This window comes from Passer domesticus, chromosome 25 (assembly GCF_036417665.1).
Source record: "Passer domesticus isolate bPasDom1 chromosome 25, bPasDom1.hap1, whole genome shotgun sequence".
In the NCBI taxonomy this organism is placed as follows: domain Eukaryota; kingdom Metazoa; phylum Chordata; class Aves; order Passeriformes; family Passeridae; genus Passer; species Passer domesticus.
The window spans coordinates 2,850,539-2,869,644 of NC_087498.1; the positions used below are offsets into that span (position 1 = coordinate 2,850,539).

The 19,106-nt window shown below is 48.7% G+C and overlaps 1 protein-coding gene and 1 long non-coding RNA gene across 2 annotated transcripts; one reads left to right on the forward strand and one right to left on the reverse strand.

Moving 5' to 3' along the window:
• Nucleotides 1-136: 136 nt before the first annotated feature.
• LOC135286126 (uncharacterized) lies at nt 137-8,246 on the reverse strand. The gene is made up of 3 exons (XR_010350613.1): nt 8,004-8,246; nt 3,466-3,908; nt 137-572 (listed from the first exon to the last, which is right to left on the reverse strand). It is a non-coding gene; the product is annotated as an uncharacterized LOC135286126 (long non-coding RNA).
• PIGR (polymeric immunoglobulin receptor) lies at nt 3,496-15,570 on the forward strand. The gene is made up of 11 exons (XM_064399114.1): nt 3,496-3,654; nt 7,166-7,261; nt 8,297-8,626; nt 9,110-9,433; nt 10,022-10,345; nt 10,701-11,015; nt 12,564-12,684; nt 13,165-13,283; nt 13,870-13,989; nt 14,115-14,173; nt 14,978-15,570. Exons 2-11 carry the CDS (start codon nt 7,180-7,182, stop codon nt 15,101-15,103), a joined length of 1,920 nt encoding a protein of 639 aa, XP_064255184.1. The 5' UTR covers nt 3,496-3,654; nt 7,166-7,179; the 3' UTR covers nt 15,104-15,570.
• The last annotated feature ends 3,536 nt before the right edge of the window (nt 15,571-19,106 follow it).

Sequence of the window (19,106 nt, forward strand, 5' to 3'; positions counted from 1 at the left end):
AAGGAAAAGCAGGTTTGCAGTCCAGGAATCACAACCCACAGCCCAAGAATCACATTCTGCTGCCAAACTCCTGCCTTTACTACTTCCCAAGAAACCTTAAGGCGTGGATTTCATAAGACTTGGATTAAATCCTACATCAAGTTTATATATTTATTGTAGGGTCGATTATAATTTCTGATTGCAAGCAGTAAAGCTGTTATCTCACTTCCTGCCTCTTTCAGTAAATTCTGATTTCATATCTCCTTTCTCAGTATTAGACAAAAGTAATTATTGTTCTCAGTGTTGCAACCATGTCATTCTCTTTTGTTCTGTTGTGCAGGACAATCTCTGCTATCCTTGGAACTATCAGGATGACCAGCTTCTATGTAAGAGTCTCAGATTGTTGATGCTTTTTAGAGAAAAGCTCCTGTAAAAATCATCTCAGAAAATATTTTAAACTGTATCTAATCTGGAGGAATTTGTACCAGTGAGAAGGACTCCACTGAAAAAAATTAGTGGAATAGTGGCTCAAAAATTTGGTGATTTCATGTTCTCACTCCAATGCACCCAGAGCCAACAGGGGTCTTCTGGTCCTAAATATAAATAATAGAAAGAAAAATTACACTTCCACTAAAACCTTGAAAATCAACTAAACTATCAACATTCTGTGAAAAACTCCTAAAAGGGAGAATGAAACCCAGAAAATATTTGTGTCTTTCCTTCTCAGCTGTCTGAGCTGGGGTAAGCCTGGGATAATTCTTTAAACCCAGCAGGAGGTTGACTCCAGAAGTCCCCTCTGACCTGGGTTTTTCTCACCTTTCTGTTCTCAAAACTCCCTAAAATATAATTTTAAATACCAAGTTTGGCATAAACCCAGAAATACCTATGAAATTACTTCTACAAATACCAGAAAGAGGCAATTTCAGATCACAGCTTCTCTTGTGTTTCATTATTTTACAGTTACCCTATGGGGAAAAATTACTTTTCAAGGTGCCTGATGAAGACTTGAGCCAGAACCTTCTGTGAAAGCCCCTGGGTACCCCAGCTGGGAATTTTCTCTGTGGAAAGCCAAGCCCCCAACACCTCCCCCTGCCCTCCTCAGAACCCAAATCCTCTTTGCTGAGAGCTGAACCCCCACACTGCCCAAACTGCTCTGTGTTTTACTGAAGAGAGAATAAAATAACGCCCTGAAACCAGCTATTTGTGGGTTGTTTCTCTGAGGGAAAGGTAAAACTGGAGAGGGGTAGGGAAGGAAGGACCTTTGTTGCTTCAGGGTTGCTCATATCAGAGAATCACAGAATTGGAAAGAATCCGTCTGCTCAAAAAAATAAGGATTTTTTGTGTTATTTTAAAAAAATCCTGATCCACGGAGTCATTTTCCAGCACATAAACCACGTTTTGTTTCAGTTTCTCAGACACCAATGTTCCCAAAGTGCTGTTTTTCCTTCACCTCTCCTGCAGGAACATCCACAGCTGCAGACCCAGCTGAAATCCAGCCCAAGCACAGCCCAACCCCGAGCAGCAGCGTTGGTTTCACGCTCAGATCGGGGCTCATGCTGCAATCTGCACTCCCCAAATAAAAGCAATCCGAAGGTTGTTTGTTTTCTGGAGATGCCAAAATGCTTTGGAACCTGGGACTTGGCAGGGAAATGCTTCCTCGTGTGCTAAAGCAAGGAAACACATTTCAAATATATTTGCATGAGGCAAGGGGTTGGTTTTACTGGAAACCTTGAGGGTGAAAAGGGGGGTTTGGTTTAAAAAAAAATTCTTCATTCACCTTGGATTAATTTTTTTCTCCTTGAAATGCACCAGCAGGTAGAGGTTCCCATATTTCTGCCAGGTTTTCCTCTGCCCAGGCCATCCCACCTTCCTCTGCAAGGTGTTAAAAGCACACTTCCATCCCTCTGCAGGGTCCAGCAGGGAAGCTGATCCCAAGGGAGAGTGGGAGCTCCAGGAGAGCAAACACAGCTGTGTCCACTGTGGTCCAGCCAGCACAAGTGGTGGCCACCGGGCAAAAAAGTCATGCCAGCATGACCTGGGGAATGTTTGGAATGCCCAGGGAGGCAGCACTGGTGGGAAGCTTGGAGGGGATCAGGGTTTGTTCCCATCGAGGAGAGGTGGCTGCTCCCTCAGTCCATGATCCCCACCAAGCACAGCCACAGCCAAGAGCTCCTTCCTCGCCCCAAAAGATCCTTCCTCACCCCAAGAGCTCCTTCCTCACCCCAAAAGATCCTTTCTCACCCCATAAAACTCCTTCCTCACCCCAAAAGATCCTTCTTCGCCCCAAGAGCTCCTTCCTCACCCCAAAAGATCTTTCCTTGCCCTAAGAACTCCTTCCTCACCCCAAAAGATCCTTCCTCACCCCAAGAGCTCCTTCCTCACCCCAAAAGATCCTTCCTTGCCCTAAGAACTCCTTCCTCACCCCAAAAGATCCTTCCTCACCCCAAAAGCTGCACAATCACAGAAGAAATGGAGCTCAGCACCCTCAGCTAAATAAAAAGTACTTCCAGGGCTGGCTTTAGGATCTGATAAATCTGTTGAAGATCCCAATTCTGGGTCAGGCTCTTGCAGCTCCCAGGCACTACAGGAGCTGCCACCCTCTTCAAACACATCAGTTTTCACTGAGTGGGTGAGAAAAGCTCCAAGTGACTCCCCAGTCAGAAGGAATTCCTGCTTCTGCATCATTAAAATGAGGCAGAGCAAGGAATCACAGCTGCCCTGGCTGCTCGGGTCCTGCCTGGGCAAAAAGCTGGCACAGAGGTACCCAGAAGACTCTCCATGGACTTGACCCCACAGAGCCACCAAGCTCCTTGCCAGAGGAGGAGGAGGAACCTTGGGCCTTTCCTGGGAGCCCCCCAGCCCTGGGGTGGCTGTGATCAGAGGGGACACCCTGGAGGGACAGCAGAGCTGGGCTGGGCATTGGCCGGGCGTGGGCTGGACATGGGCTGGGCAGTGGCTGGGCAGTGGCTGGGCTTTGGCTGGGCTTTGGCTGGGCAGTGGCTGGCTTTGGCTGGGCTTTGGCTGGCTTTGGCTGGGCTTTGGCTGGGCTTTGACTGGGCAGTGGCTGGGTTTGGCTGGGCTTTGGCTGGGCTTTGGCTGGGCTTTGACTGGGCAGTGGCTGGGTTTGGCTGGGCTTTGACTGGGCTTTGGCTGGGCAGTGGCTGGGCTTTGTCAGGGCAATGTCTAGTCTTTGGCTGGTCTTTGGCTGGGCTTTGGCTGGGCTTTGGCTGGGCAGTGGCTGGGCTTTGGCTGGGCTTTGGCTGGGCAGTGGCTGGGCTTTGTCAGGGCAATGTCTGGTCATTGACTGGGCTTTGGCTGGGCTTTGGCTGGGCAGTGGCTGGGTTTTGGCTGGTCTTTGGCTGGGCTTTGGCTGGGCTTTGGCTGGGCTTTGGCTGGGCAGTGGCTGGGCTTTGTCAGGGCAATGTCTAGGCTTTGGCTGGGCTTTGGCTGGGCTTTGGCTCCCAGCCCCAAGAGGGCAGAGCTCACCTGGCAGCACTGCTGGATGTTGTTCCTTTAAGGCACAACAGGTGGAAACGCAGGGCTAAAGGTGCAGGGAGTATTTAAAGCAGGTTGGCACTGCCACAGCCCCACGGGGACACAGGACACAGGACACTCACAGCAGCTCGAGGGTCAGCCTGAGAGGGAAAGAGAGAAGTGCCAGGAGGAGCCTGGAGTGTAAGTAATGCTGCTTTGGCATCTTTGGGAGTGCACAACCTTCTGTAGGGCCGTGCTGGGATGGGGAAGGAGAAGAACACGAGTCTTGAGCCACTTTTGAGAAGCCTTCCTCACACGGGAGGGACGCAGCAATTTGGAGCCATTTCATGTTCAGAGCTCACTGGTGGGAGGCTGATTTCTTCTGAAAGAACCATAGGAACAGGCTTATGGCAGTTATGGTTTCTTCTCTGCAGCAGATTTTTAATATTTAATTTCTGGAAGAAAAAAAACCAGCATTAATTATCATTACAATATTTGCATTAAGTTTTACCATAGGAAAGAAAAGTCAGTAATTATTGCTGTAGTGATCTAAATTTTGCGACTCAGCCTGAGGTCATTACTGGCTTTTGAACCCCAACAGACACATTTTGAAATTTTAGAAGAGAATTGTTGCAGTTGTGTCCTAAAGTAGCTGCTTTGGAAGCTCTCTGAGAAGTTTGTACACTTACAGGAGGATAAGTAGAACCTGAGGCTTAAATGGATGGACTGGATGTGGTGTCCTAAAAGTGAAATCAGAGGAGCCTGGCAGAGCCCTGTCCCACTCAGACCTGTGAAGGTGTGGGTCCTACACACATGAATTCCTACTCTATAAAGGGAACATTCCTATAGATTTAATACATTTCTGAAGTACAAATAAACATCATCTAATTGCAATTGTTAATGAACCCACAGTGGCACCATCCATCCCTCCAGACTGAGGTGGACGTGTGCTCTTGGGCCATAGGATGTTCCTCCTCCTTGCAGGTGGTAGAGAATTAAATGAAAATAATTTACTAGTGCTGAAGCTGGTTTCACTTTCCAGCCCAAGAAACAAATGAACCATGAAGGTCTGATCTGAAAAGCAACAAGTGGGTGTATGGAGGATCTGAAAGGAACAAAAAATCAGGTCTCAGGTTAGTGTAGAGTGGATCCAACAGCTGAAAGGAACATAAAATTGGCCAGCAGCTGGGATTGCAGTCACTGCCATGACAGCTGCCTGCTTATTTTATTTTATTTCTTTTCTGAAATAAGTTGCTCATATTTTAACTGACACAAACGTTCTTAGTTCAGAGGGTCCCAAGCACTGCAGGCGTTCCTAAAAACTGCTGATTCTTGGTAAATCCTGATAATCTTCAGCAAGTTCTACCTAAGTGTTTCTGCTCACTGCACTACCAAACGAGCCCCTCTTATATATTCTCTCAATATTGTAAAGGAGGCATCTGCTTGGAACTGGAAAAGTTTATTTTCTGAACGTGTTTAGGTCAGCTTGATTTTATATCTGGAAGTTGATTGCTCATTCTTAACCCCATGAAAATGGGGTGGATTAGTGGCTTTTCCCCATCCCAGCAAATAAAACCCATGGCAAGGCAAGATCAGCAGTGACCTTGATGGGCAGTTGAAGATGTGAATAATCCAAATTAAATTTGTTTCTGTACCCTTTTTCTGGGCATAGAAGCCTCCAGCACCTCCTCACAGAACACTCTCTCTACAACAATTTGCATCTGCACAGCTTACCCATGGGTGAAAAGGATTTGAGGGGCAAAATATTACCTATATATAAAATATATAGAATATATACAATATATTATACCTCTGTTGTTATTTCTCAACTATTTGAATAGGAGCAAACAAAAAGCCAGAAAGGATCCCAGGCTGGAGTGACAAATGTCACAATTAAACCTTCGTGTTTTGTCAATGCCATGGCACGGCCTTGACACTGGTCATTGTCAGGAGCAATAGTTAATATCTAATGGGCTGGACTGGGCTGATCCCTGGCAACCCCTGCAGCAGGAATTCAGCAGAATTTGGGAATTGGACTCTGGTGTTCCATACCCAAACAGAGCAGCTTCTGGCTCAGGTTTGCACAGCTTGGGGGTCAGGTCCTGGTCTCTCCCAAATCATCATAAATCTGAAGATTGTCCCCAGGACTGACAGAATCCCAAAAGCACAGCAGAAACATGGGGAAAGTCTTGTAATGGAGGAGATTTGGAAAAGCCAGCATGGCCAGAGAGCACTGCTGCTGGAAACATGGAAAATATCAAAATTTAGGCATAAAATGACACTGGAGAGGAAGGTGATGGTCCCAACCCACGTCCAGAGAGGTGTCCTGGAAATGACCATCAGCCAGTTTTAAGGGTAAAGACACTAAAAACATATCTCTAAAGAGGGCCTGAGGGGGGTCTGCCCTCCCCAGAGCTTTACACCCAGCACTAAAATGTCCTTGTCACCCAGTGGAGCTGCAGCAAGGTTTAGAGCCCAGCACGAAATCAAAACAGAAAGTGTTATTCCTTCTCAGAACCACACGAAGACAACAACAACAACAACAACAACATTATCTGTCCTGAGTTGGAAAGCAAGAGGAAAGGTCATTCTGTTGTAATTTTTCCATTTACATTTAAAGGATATCTAGAAAACAAGGCTGGAGACAGCTCAGAGCTGTAGGTGTTGGTGGTGCCAGAGCACAGGAACCACTGGTTTGGGTGGGCACAGATCTTGGTAACCCTTCCAGACCTGACGGAACAACATGGGCTGTACCCAAAACCAGCTGAACTTTTAGAAGAAATGAGAATAACAGATTATTTCAACTTTGCCCAAAGAGGCAAGGCTGAGCTGGGGCCTGCTTGCAGCACAGGCTGGGGGGCAGTGAGGTGACCATCAGGCAGAGGAGCTGCTGTCAGCCAGGGGCAAACATCAAGGCCCTCTTTGTGCCACATTGTTTGCTTTGTGCAGAATTTGTTATGTTTGCCTTGCTGGCTACTTCTGGGATGTGTTTGAAAGAGAATTTTTCATGCTCAGTGAGTTAATTATTAGCCATGGACAAGTGGCCATTGAGCAAGGAGAAATCACAATACAAGGAAGAGGCACAACAGAACACCTTTCATCTTAACAGGGAAATAAAAGCTTTTTTCTCCTGCCGGGAATTACCCTTAATAAAATTGTGTCATTTGATGCCCTGAAATCAAATTCCTCTGATTGTTTATAAGGGTTTTCCTTGGCACCTCTCATCAGCTCCTGTAGGTGCCTTCTATGAACTTGGAACAGGCAGGCGGATCAAGAGGTGTGCTCAGGAAATGCATATAAAATCTGATTTTTGGAGGAGCAGAGCTCACTCAATTCCTCAGCAGCTGAGGAAAGAATTAAAATGCAGAGGTGAAAATATCATCCTTTTTCTCTTTTGTGTGTCCTTGGAGAGACCAGAGAAACAAAAGGTCACTAAATAAAGGCTCCAGTCAGGAATTCTGTGACAGAGGGAATATTGGGATGCTGGAATGAGATCCATGGGTCCTGTTCCTGTGCAGCAACCCAGTCAAGAACAGAAATATTATTAACTCCCTTTTCCCCATCCAATTCCTCAACAGGAGCAATTAAAAATATAAAAATATTTCTCTCTACTTCACGTAGCCACGACCCTCATATCCTCCAAGCATGAAGATTATTAGATGATCAACATTTTGCAAATGTGATTGTTCAATATCTTCCACGTCTTTTCCAGGGAATGCAAGAAAAATGACTTTACTGGCGTTCCTCCTCCTGCTCGCCTTGGTCCCAGCTGGGTCTGCAAGAAGCAGACACCTCCCCAAGGCAGCCAGTGAGTGTCACCTGCCTGGGGCACAGGTTTTGGGGTGCCCAGGGACCAGACGTGGCACTGGGAAGGGAGGAGGGGGGTCTGGGTGATGCCTGCAGCAGGCTTGAAAAGATAAAGATAAAAACATAAAAGTGGATGTATTTAATGAAGGGCCTTCAGGTACGTTGAGGGCAGACAAAGCCTCCCACGAGGCTGCACCCAAAATGGATCATGGTCATGAGTTTCTTGAAACAGAGGCCAGACAAAAAGTTAAAAATATAAAGGTGGATGTTTTTAACAAAGAGCCTTCAGGTACGTTGAGGGCAGATGAAGCCTCCCACAAAGCTACACCCAAAATGGACAATATTTCCCAAAAACAGCTTTTTGAGTTTCTCGAAAGAGAGGCCGGACAAAAAGTTAAAAAGATAAAAGTGGATGTATTTAATGAAGGGCCTTCAGGTACACTGAGGGCAGACGAAGCCTCCTGCGAGGCTACACCCAAAATGGACAATGTTTCTCAAAAACAGTTTTTTGAGTTTCTCGAAACAGAGGCCGGACAAAAGTTAAAAAGATAAAAGTGGATGTATTTAATGAAGGGCCTTCAGGTACACTGAGGGCAGACGAAGCCTCCCACGTGGCTACACCCAAAATGGACAATGGCTATGACTTTCTCAGAGTGAAATAAGTTTGGTCCATTTGCACATTCTGCAATTCCACCTTTAGGTATTGAAGGCAGATACCCCCAGTTTGCTCCCTCAAAACTCACTCTTGTTTATACTTTTGGGGCCTGAGGCAGAGGGCGTCCTTGAGCTGCAGGCCCAGAGGGATTTTTGTCTGGCCAAAATGTGAAGAGAGCTTCTAACACTCAATATGCATTTCAGAGCTCTACACTAATGCAGTACAGGATCTGAAAAATATAAAAGCTAAAATCTGAAGGCATCATGGGGAAGACTTTTATCTCATGGGTGCCCCTCACTGCCACAGGACCTCCTGGGCCCCTGGTGGCACACACAGCCCTGGGGCACGCAGGGCACTGACCCCAGCCTGTTCTCCCCGCAGTCTCCAGCCCCGTGTTCGGCCCCCGGCAGGTGCACGGCGTGCTGGGCGGCTCGGTCACCGTGAAATGCTTCTACCCACCCACCCCGATGAACAGACACGACAGGAAATACTGGTGCAAGCAGAAGGGCTCCAGCTGCCTCACTGTGGTGTCCACTGACTACGTGGCTCCCGGCTACCAGGGCAGAATCGCCCTCACTGACCACCCCGAGGCAGAACATTTCCTGGTCAACATCTCAGCGCTGGAGCTGAAGGATGCCGGCACCTTCCAGTGTGGCGTGGGGGTCAATGGCAGAGGGCTCTCCTACAGAGTCACTCTCAGTGTTGCTGAAGGTAATTACGACCTTGGGATTCCCTAAAACACCATTTTCTTGGTCTTTTACCAATATTATGACTTCCCCAAACACCATTTTCTTGGTATTCTACCAATATTAGGACTCCCCCAAACACCATTTTCTTGGTATTTTACCAATATTAGGACTCCCTCAAATACCATTTTCTTTGAGTTTTTCCCTCTCTCCCTCTTAAACCTAAGTAATTACACCCTTGGGACTCCCTCAAATACCATTTTCTTGATATTTTGCCAATATTAGGTCTCCCTCAAATACCTTTTTCTTGGTATTTTACCAATATTAGGATTCCCTAAAACACCATTTCTTGGGTTTTTTTGCCAATATATTTCCTAAAATACCATTTTCTTTGAGTTTTTCCCCCTCTCCCTCTTAAACAAGACTCCACCTCTGGCCTGCCCGGTGTGTGAAAGCTGCACGTGCTTTTGGGGAGGGTTCATTTCAGCCCCTGTGTGTCTCTGCTCAGCCCCACCTGTTCCTGAGGCACCCGAGCTCTTCTACGTGAAGCTCCGCAGCACGTGGACCGTGACCTGCGGCTTTGGGAAGGACACAGCTGCGATGACGAGATACCTGTGCAAGAAGGAGAAGGAGGGCTGCCGGAACATTATTAACACCCGCCAGGACAAAGATATCCCAGCGAGGGTTCAGCTGACTCATGAGGACCCTGCAGGCTCGTTCCGTGTCACCATGACTCAGATGGACTGGGAGGATGCAGGCTTGTACTACTGTGGGGTTGGTGAATATGGCAAGGATAACACAAGCAAGGAACTGGACGTGTTCATCTACGAGGGTGAGCTGTTTCCCTTTCTCTCTCCTGATTTTCAGAAGCATCACCAGCAGTTTCACTTTATTTAGCAAGAACTTGAATTTCTCTTTGCTATTATCCCATTCTCTCATCTACATACTTTATTCATTTAACCACCTGTAACGCACTTAACCATCATTAAATGAAGCTTGTATCCAAACTTCACCTTCCCAGAAGTGGATAGCTCTGTTCCCCAGCCCAAAACTCCAGGAGACAAATTCCACCCCCCCAGTCTGAGGCAAGCAAGCTGTCTCTTGAAGCCCCCAGTTCCTTAAATCTCAAACTGACAACTGTAGATGGTCCCTCTAGCAAAGGGAATAAAGCTTTGGAATATCTGTCCACAAAGCCAACAACGCTCAGTGAATTTGGGAAAAAGCAAGACCTGACCGACCCTTTAGGATGAACTCCCACCAGTGCCAGAACAATCTCCTGATGTGTGCACCCCTGAGCTTTGCCTGGCCCTCCCTTAGCCATAGCAGCTTCGTTTGATCTGATAATGTTGATTTTCTTTGGAGGATGCCCCATGGACACGAGTGGGACTCTTATAACTGCTCATTTCATTCTTACCAACAGACAAAAATTTCCCTCACCTAAAGACCGAGATAACTGCAAAGAATGGAAGTTCAGCAAGCTTCGAGTGCCTCTATGACCCTCTAATAAATTCCTCCACGAGGTTCTGGTGCAAGCGGAGAGGCAGGGGCTGTGACATGATCATAGACAACACTGGGAATGTGAAGAGGACCTATGAAGGAAGAGTGGCCATGTTTGAGAACCCCGAAAACAAAACTGTCACCATCATCCTCAACCAGCTGCAGGAGAAGGACAACGGCAGTTACTGGTGCATGTCAAATGAGCTGAGGGATCTGCAATCATCAACAGAACTGACGGTTGTACCAGGTAAGACCTGTGCCCTGGCAGTTCTCTGCCTGCTCAGGAGGTACAGACCCACCCCAAGTGAGCAGTGTGGCTTTTTGGGGAGAGACAGGAGCTCCAAGGCTGAACTCACTCCAGCAGCTTTAAAACTGAGACAGAAATTTCAGTTTTGTGGGAATGCATTCGCAGAAAATTCTCATGAATTATTTCTTAAGCCTTGCAAGAACAGAACAATAAACAGCATCTCTAATGTTAATTTAGCAACACAAGGAGCACTTTCCCTCCTGGCTCCATCCCCAGCAGCACCACCACCTGCTGCCTGCCTCCCCCACCCCTGAAACCTCTCCCAGCAGCCCTGATGTCCTGTTTGCCCTCGCAGGAGAACCTGCACTGACGGGAAAGAAGAGCGTGGAGGCACAGGCGGGCTCGCGGGTGAATTTAACCTGCTGCTACCCCTGCAAGTACTACTCCTTCGAGAAGTACTGGTGCAGGTGGGACAACACGGGCTGTGCCATGCTGCCAGCGCAGCAGCAGGGGCTGCCGGAGCCGGGAGACTCCTGTGACCGCTCCAGCAGGACGGCGGTGCTGAGCCTGGGCCCGCTGGCCGCGGAGGATGCAGGCTGGTACTGGTGCGGGGTGAAGCGCAACGGGCTCTTCGGGGAAACCATGGCCGTGGAGCTGCGGGTGAGCGCAGGTGAGCCCGCGCAGGCTGGCCCTGTGCCGGCGGGGCGCTCCCATCGCCGCTAGGCTGCAGCAGCTCGAAGGAGAAGCGCTGGCACCCCGCAGCCAGGGGCCAGCAGCGCCCTGCTTCGCACGGCTCGCCTTCGGGGGTTTTGCCTCTCGAGTTCTGACTTCCCAGCCGTAACAAAGCTCTTTCAGTCTAAAACTCGCCTCTTTCCACAGCAATTTTACTTTTAGCCCCGTGCTGATTGATTGTTCCTATTACAATGTAATATTTTATTTTATAATATTTTATTTTCATTGTTGATAAATAGTATTCTCTATAATTATTATAATTATATATTATTATATTAATAATATATAATATATAATATATAATATATAATATATAATATATAATATATAATATATAATATATAATATATAATATATAATATATAATATATAGTATAATATATTATATAATTATATATTATTATATTAATTATAGAATATTATGATAACTTTATAATATAATGATAATATTATATAATATCATCATTATAGAATTAATTCTAATAAATAACTTATAATTACATAATAAATAATTATAATTAATAATGTATACTTTTATAATTATATGTAAGTATTATTATGTTATTATTTAATAATAATTATTGTTATTGTTTAATAATAACATTATAGATAATATATTATTTTCTAACATTATTTTATTTATTTTATAAGATATTTATTTAGTTTTATATTTAATTATATATGTATTATTATATTATTATTGAATAATATTATTCAATAATTATTATATTATAGCTGAATAATAATTACTTCGAGTAATTATAATAATAATAATTATTATTAGTAATTATTAGTAAAATAGTAATTATTTTATAATAATATCATATATTATTGTAATATTTTAGAATAGCATTTTATTTATTTTATAATATATTTATTTAGTTTAGGCAGCGTCTGGCACCTTTCAGGTGAAGTTCACAGATCTTGCTGCAGGGAACTTCTTATCTTAATAAACATGAATCCAGGAAGGAGCAGGAGAGGCTGACACCAACAGCATGGGGCTTACTCTCAGCTTTGGTGGAGTATTTTGGAATTGAAATGGTTTTGGGGGAGGAATAGTGTTAGAAGCAAAGAATAGAGCCCTGGGTGTCTGATATTTACCCATCCTGAGTGGGTGATGGCCAAAGTGAACACAGAGTAAAGCAGCCCCATTTCATTGCTTTTGGTGGGCAAAGAGCCAGGAATAAAAGCAAAGCAAGGAGGCAAAATTTCATCTGGAAATATTAGAGGCAGAACTTAGAAATGCAAGACTTTTCAAAAGTTCATAGGCAGAGAGAGCCTACTTGAGATTTTTGCAGTAAATTATTTGGTGTGAGAGCATTTCAGGCCTTGACCCCCTTCTGAAGAGCCTCTCATGGAAAGCCAAAACCCACAGCAGCAGCTCCAAACAAACACATGTTGTGTCCACCAACCACATCCCAGTAGTTTTTGTGTCCAGCTCTCCTGCTGCTGCTCTCTAACCACCCTCCTTCCCTGGGACACACAGGGAGAGATGCCAAGCTCAGCCCAGAGTTCCTGGACGTTGATTCCAGCCACGAGGCCGGAGCTGTTCCCCCAGGAGGAGCCCGCAGCGATGCTGAGGTGCGAAAAGGAGCTGCCCCAGAAAGGTTGGTACTCTCCATCCCCTGCCATTTATCTTTTTTTGTAGGGTTTATATGAACCCGTTGTGTTTGTACACCTTGTGTGTGTTGTTTAGCAACACACAAAAAAAAATCTTGTCCCAAAGAACTTTGCTCTAAATGTCAGAAAAGATAAAAAGTGACAGCAAAGGGCAAGATGACTCACAATTAATCTCTAATTTGAGAAAATAGTATCAGAAGGAAATTATTAGAAATTCCAAGTACAAAGTGCTTCTGTTAATATTACAGAATTTTCCTTCACATATTTATAACCTAGCTGCTGATGTAGCTGTTTCAGCCTGACCTCAAGCCTATATTTCTATTTGGGTTTTGTTTTATTCTGTGTGCTAGAATCCAGATCATTGATTGAATTGCACCATGCTCACTCAGAATTACCATCATACCCACATTTAGCCTGCTGGATTTTCACGTGCATCACTCTCAGTGAGATCTCTCTCTCTGTTCCAGCTCTGATGAAAGCCATGGCTCCAACACTCTGGCCTTAGTGCTTGGCCCTCTTGCTGGCCTGATCCTGATTGTTGTGACAGCTTTTGCCATTGTCAAATACAGGCAGCTGAAGAGATCTGGTGAGTCCCTGCCTGTCTGGGCTCTCAAGAAACAGCAGCAGCATTGAGCTGAAGGTGCTGGGCTGAGCTGCTCTCCTGGTACCACACCAGGATGGGCAGGAAGGTCCCTGCTCCTCCTGTGACCCATCCAGAGAGCTCCAACCCCCTGCTCCTCCTGTGACCCATCCAGAGGGCTCAAACTGACCCCATCCAGAGAGCTGCAACCCCCTGCTCCTCACACTGACCCATCCAGAGAGCTCCAATCCCCTGCTCCTCACACTGACCCATCCAGAGATCTCCAATCCCCTGCTCCTCCTGTGACCCATCCAGAGAGCTGCAACCCCCTGCTCCTCACACTGACCCATCCAGAGATCTCCAATCCCCTGCTCCTCCTGTGACCCATCCAGAGATCTCCAATCCCCTGCTCCTCCTGTGACCCATCCAGAGAGCTCCAGCTCCCAGAGTGTCCAGGCTGGGACAGAGCCCAGCCCTCCGTGGGCATTGCCCCTTGTGCCACAGCATCACCTGGCACAGAGGGTTTGGCTCTTCATGTGCTCCCACCCACTCTGAGCAAGACCTGAGAGATTTTCCTCCTCCTTCTCACCAGACCTGGTGTCCGTGGGGAGCTACAGGACCAACATCAGCATGTCAGACTTTGAGAGCGTGAGGGACTTCAGTGCCAGCAACAGCGTGAAGGAGAGCCAGGAGACCGCCATGGGAGGGGACGGTGAGTGAGCCCAGCCCAGCCCCGGGGTCAGGGGCAGCCCTTCCTTGCTGAAATACCCCACAAAAGCCACAGAAACACCTGCCAGCCACTGCCCCCTCGCCAACATTTCTTTTCTCTCCCTGCAGAGTTCATCACCACCACGGACACTCCAGAAAGTGCTGCCAATACAACGAAGGCAAAAAGGGTAAGGGGAGGCAGGAGAGAGGCCACAGCCCTGGGAGATGTGGTCACAGCCCTGCAGTCTGTCCCAAAGGGGTTGTCTCCACCCAGGGGCTTTATTTATATCCAGGGGCTCTCCATTTTACCCAGATCCAGCCCCTGCTGAGATCAGGCCCCGTGGGTGGGGGGGTCTCACTCCTGTCCTCACTCCCTGTTTAGCAGAGACATTAACAGCAGCCACTCTGCTTCAAGAAATAAACCAAGGCAGCCCCAGGCAGCGTCAGGAAGGTTGGGCTTGTTACCAGAGATACAAATCACTGGGATAAACAGATGGCTGGAAACCATCACATCCCACTTCTCAGTGGTTCAGGGGACACAGGGAGGCAGGGAGGGCTCTGCCACTGCAAGAGCTGAGATTTGCTGTCATCTCTGCCTTTCCCCAGTTTTCTGTGTCTCCCCACCTCTCCCCTTGGGTAAGATCATGGTGCAGTGGCCCCATTTGTCAGTGGCTGCAGGTGCCAGATTCAAGCCTGTGCTTTTCAAAGTCCCTACCAACAGGAGAGGCATGGGTGTTGGAAGTGCCAGGAGCTGAACTGGAGCAATCAAGGAAACTGTCAGGACACCAGTAAAGGGGGAGCTGGATGCCAATACCCAGGGGCAAGCTTGCCAAGGAATCCCAAACCTAAAAGCTTTCGGGGTTGATGCTCACATCAGCACCAGTGTGAGCCGCTGGATTACCCCACTCCTGCAGTGTCCCCGTGTTATCCTGGGATATCCACAAAGTGCTGCCCATCCCCATCTCCTGACTGTGTCCTCCTGTCCTTCCCAGAGCTCCAAGGAGGACGCTGACCTTGCCTACTCCTCCTTTCTCGCCACCTCCAGCAGCATCGCCCAGGGTTGCTCCGGAGGGGACAGCGCTGCCCTGGACCTGTCCCCACCCCAGGACCGCGTCTGAGGGGAGGTGGCAGCGCCTGGGACTGGCTCTGCCTTGAGGATCACAGTGTCAGCAAACAACTCTGTTCATTTCTCCCACAATTTGCTATAGCTTGACCTGTTTTTTGCTTAAATTCAGCTTCGAGTGGTGATTTAGGAGGAATGGTTTGATGCCAAGGGGGGTTGGAAGTGCAGGTCTGAGTGAGAAGGTTGGGCTGGGAAACAGCAGGAATTCGAGGGACTCGTCCCACCAGCAGCCCCAGTTCCTACACTGAGCTCTCACAGGCCAGAAGGAGCATTGTGAAAAAAAAAAAGAAAAAAAATCCCATTTTCTTTTAAAGGCAGCTGGAAAACCCTTTAGAATAGCATCTGATTTGACAGCTTTTGGTTCCTCTGAGCTTTCCTGACCTGAGGGCAGCACCTGCAGGCCAGACACGTCTGGAGCGTTTGTGTGCACGGGCAATAAAGAATCCAGTGGCTTTCAGCAGACTGGGGCACTCAGCGTCTGTGGGATATCACAGGAGAGCCCACCCAGAGAGGCACAGAAAGGGTGGGAAAAGCTGAAATTCCACAGATAAAACAGTGCAGGAAGAGGTGACAATGGCAGGCTGGGTTATATGGCCGACACTGAATTTCATTGAGGATAAACACAAATTATTCCTGAACTGTGGGTTGCAGAATTTCGCTGAGGGTGAAACACAAATAATTCCTGAACTGTGGATTTTCGGTGCTGGGATGAGCAGGGCAGCATCTCCCTCCTGCTCACCAGCTCTCACATCCACATTGCACCTTCCTGCCAGCCCTCAAAGGGAGGCCAGGGCTCAGCTGCCGCCTCCCGAGGGCTGCATCCCCTCAGCAGCGCCGTGGGAAGGGGTTTGGGTCTCGGGAAAGGCGGGGAGGAGCCGGGTCAGGTCCATTGAAGGGCCAGGACAGGTCCGTGAAAGGGACCGGGACAGATCTGTGAAAAGGTCCGGGACAGGTCCGTGAGGGGCCGGGACAGATCCGTGAAGGGGTGGGATAGGTCCGTGAAGGACGCAGGAAAGGTCCGTGAGGGGCCAAGATGGGTCCGTGAAGGGCCGAGACAGGTCCGTGAGGGGCCGAGACAGGTCCGTGAAAGGGACCGGGACAGATCTGTGAAAAGGTCCGGGACAGGTCCGTGAGGGACCGGGACAGGTCCGTGAAGAAGTGGGACAGGTCCGTGAAGGACGCAGGACAGATCCGTGAGGGACCAGGACAGGGGGCCGGGACAGGTCCGTGAGGGACCGGGACAGATCCGTGAGGGGGCCGGATCAGGTCCGTGAGGGGGCGGGACAGGTCCATGAAAAGGACCGGGACAGGTCCGTGCTGAGACCAGGACAGGTCCGTGAGGGGGCCGGATCAGGTCCGTGAGGGACCGGGACAGCTCCGTGAGGGACCGGGACAGATCCGTGAAGGGGTGGGACAGGTCCGTGAAAAGGACCGGGACAGGTCCGTGAGGGGCCGTGTCAGGTCCGTGAGGGGCCAGGATGGATCCGTGAAGGGACCGGAACGGGTCCGTGAAAAGGACCGGGACAGGTCCGTGAAGGGCCAGGAGAGGTCTGTGAGGGGGCCGGGACAGATCCGTGAGGGGCCGGGACAGATCCGTGCTGGGACCAGGACAGGTCCGTGAGGGGGCCGCAACAGGTCCGTGAAGGGCCAGGAGAGGTCCGTGAGGGGGCCGGGACAGGTCCGTGAGGGGGCCGCAACAGGTCCGTGAAGGGCCAGGAGAGGTCCGTGAGGGGGCCGGGACAGGTCCGTGAAAAGGAACGAGACAAGTCCGTGAGGGACCGGGTCAGGTCCGTGCTGGGACCAGGACAGGTCCGTGAGGGGCCCGGATGGGTCCGTGAAGGAGGCAGGACAGGTCCGTGAAAAGGACCGGGACAGGTCCGTGCTGGGACCGGGACAGGTCCGCGCCCGCCCGGGCCCGGGAAGGGAGGGAATGCCTGACTCAGGTGCAACAGGAAAGACGTGAGCCTGGAAAGCATCCCCGGCGGGCAGCAGCGGCAGGAGAACGCGCGGGTTTGGAAATTTCTCAGAGGAGAAAACCCCTTTCGCTCTCCCTTTGCAAATCCTCTTCCTCCTCAGCCTGCCCCACGGTGTCCTTTCCCCAGCTCCGCTCCTCCCTCGCTGCCCTGGGAGCTGAACTCCGGGAGAGGAGCAGGGGCTGGCGCACAGGGTGGGCTGAGCGTCCTGCAGCCCTCAGCCCTGCTGTGCCCCCCGCTCCTTCCCACTGCTGGCATTTAATTAACTGTTCTTATTACAATGTGTAGCGTGATTTAGTTTAGGCAACATCCGGCACCTTTCAGGTGAAGAACTGATCAAGTTCACAGATCTTGTTCCACAGAACTTCATATCTTAATAAACATGAAGCCAGGAAGGAGCAGGAGAGGCTGACATTAACAGCAAGGGTCTTAGTCTCAGCTTTGGTGGAGTATTTTGGAATTGAAATGGTTTTGGGAGGAGGAGTATTGCTAGAAACAGAGAAAGAATAGAGCCTTGTGTATCTGATATTTACCCATCCTGAGTGGGTGATGGCCCTGGGTGCTGCCGTGCCCTGCAGTGGGGACAGAAGTGTAAAATCCCTGGTTTAGGTGACAGCACTGAGGCAGGCATGGGCTGAGGGGTGCAGCACCCAGGGAGTGATGGATGGGATGAGCTGTAATGGTTGTGAAGCTGAAGGTGTGGAATAAACCCCTCAAGCTGTGATCCAGAGCCCACAAAGATCCCTGAGGAACTCACCAAACATCTCCTGCTCCTTCAGCATGTGCCAGCTGATTTCCTGAGCTCAGGGACAAGCTGTGGCACCTCACTGCATCCCAGGGGCTGTCCTTCAACAGAGAACCATGGAATGTTCCAGACACCTGTCATTCCTAAAAGAGTGATGGAGCTGAACCATCAGCTCTCCTGAGCACTGCCAGAGCACGGTGAGATGTGTTCCCCTGTTCGTGCCCTGACACCTGGACAAATGAAACCCATGGGAATGTGAATTAACAGAATCAAAGCCCTGAGAAGCTTTCCTTTGGCATCAGCAAATATCTGAGGGGGGACAGGGAGCAGTCAGAGATCTTTCCTTTGAAAGGGGATCACCAAACGTCACCCAGCCTGACACTTGTGCCACAGGGAAATGCTGGTGCTGTCCCCCAGCTGGGATTTAGGGTACCAGCAACACCCAGAATGGGAGAGAACACACCAGAGCTCTAAATAATGCACAGTTTTGGGGACAAACTGAGGGGATTTAGCAGCACGGAGGCCTGAGTTTGGTGTTTCTGGCGTGCCCGGAAGGATGCATCAGCCCTGGCATGCTGGAGTGACAGCATCTGCTGTAGGAGGACACCACAGAGAATTCAGAATGTTTCACCAGCAAGAATCATATAATTCCTCAGAATTTTGACAAACAGACTCAGCACAGTTTCAAGTTGGGTTTATTTATGGTCATCACAACCAATTTCCACAAAACTCACTACTGAGTGTCAGTAAATTGCTCAATACACTCAAAAACCTTTTTCTATTCAGCAACCACATATCTTGCACAGAAACTTTTTTACTGATAAGGCAGAAAATATCATCTCAAAAGGAAACACAGATTTCTAAGTCCTGACATACCTGCTAGGACCTATTCTTGGAAGCATTTCCCACACTGTACTTCTCATTTCAGCCAGATCCATCAGTGGCAGCAGCCCTGAGACCGAGCCCGGGTTTATGCAACATCAGCTGCAGCAGAGCCCTCCCAGCCAGCTCTCAGCACTCCTTCCCCACATTCCCTAGGCAAAATATCTGTAATTTAAACAAGAATTTTATGACATGATCACAGCTTATGTCTGCCAGCAAGAGAAACACTTGTGGGTTTTCCCTGGGAGCATCCTTTGGTAGCAGTAAGGGTGAGCTGATTTAATCAGTCTCGTTATTTTTGTCTAAATGAAGATTCTGCTGATGTCCCTGGCTGGCAAAGCTTTCCGTGTTTGCCTGAATGCAGCTGGAACCGCTGGGGAGCTGCACTGATACAGTGA

Bases quoted from the DNA above. Each gene is read 5' to 3' on its own strand.
- PIGR (XM_064399114.1), top strand. From the start codon at position 7,180: ATGACTTTACTGGCGTTCCTCCTCCTGCTCGCCTTGGTCCCAGCTGGG. The intron at 13,284-13,869 runs GTGAGTCCCTGC...CCTTCTCACCAG, and splicing joins CAGGCAGCTGAAGAGATCTG to ACCTGGTGTCCGTGGGGAGC. The intron at 14,174-14,977 runs GTAAGGGGAGGC...TGTCCTTCCCAG, and splicing joins ATACAACGAAGGCAAAAAGG to AGCTCCAAGGAGGACGCTGA.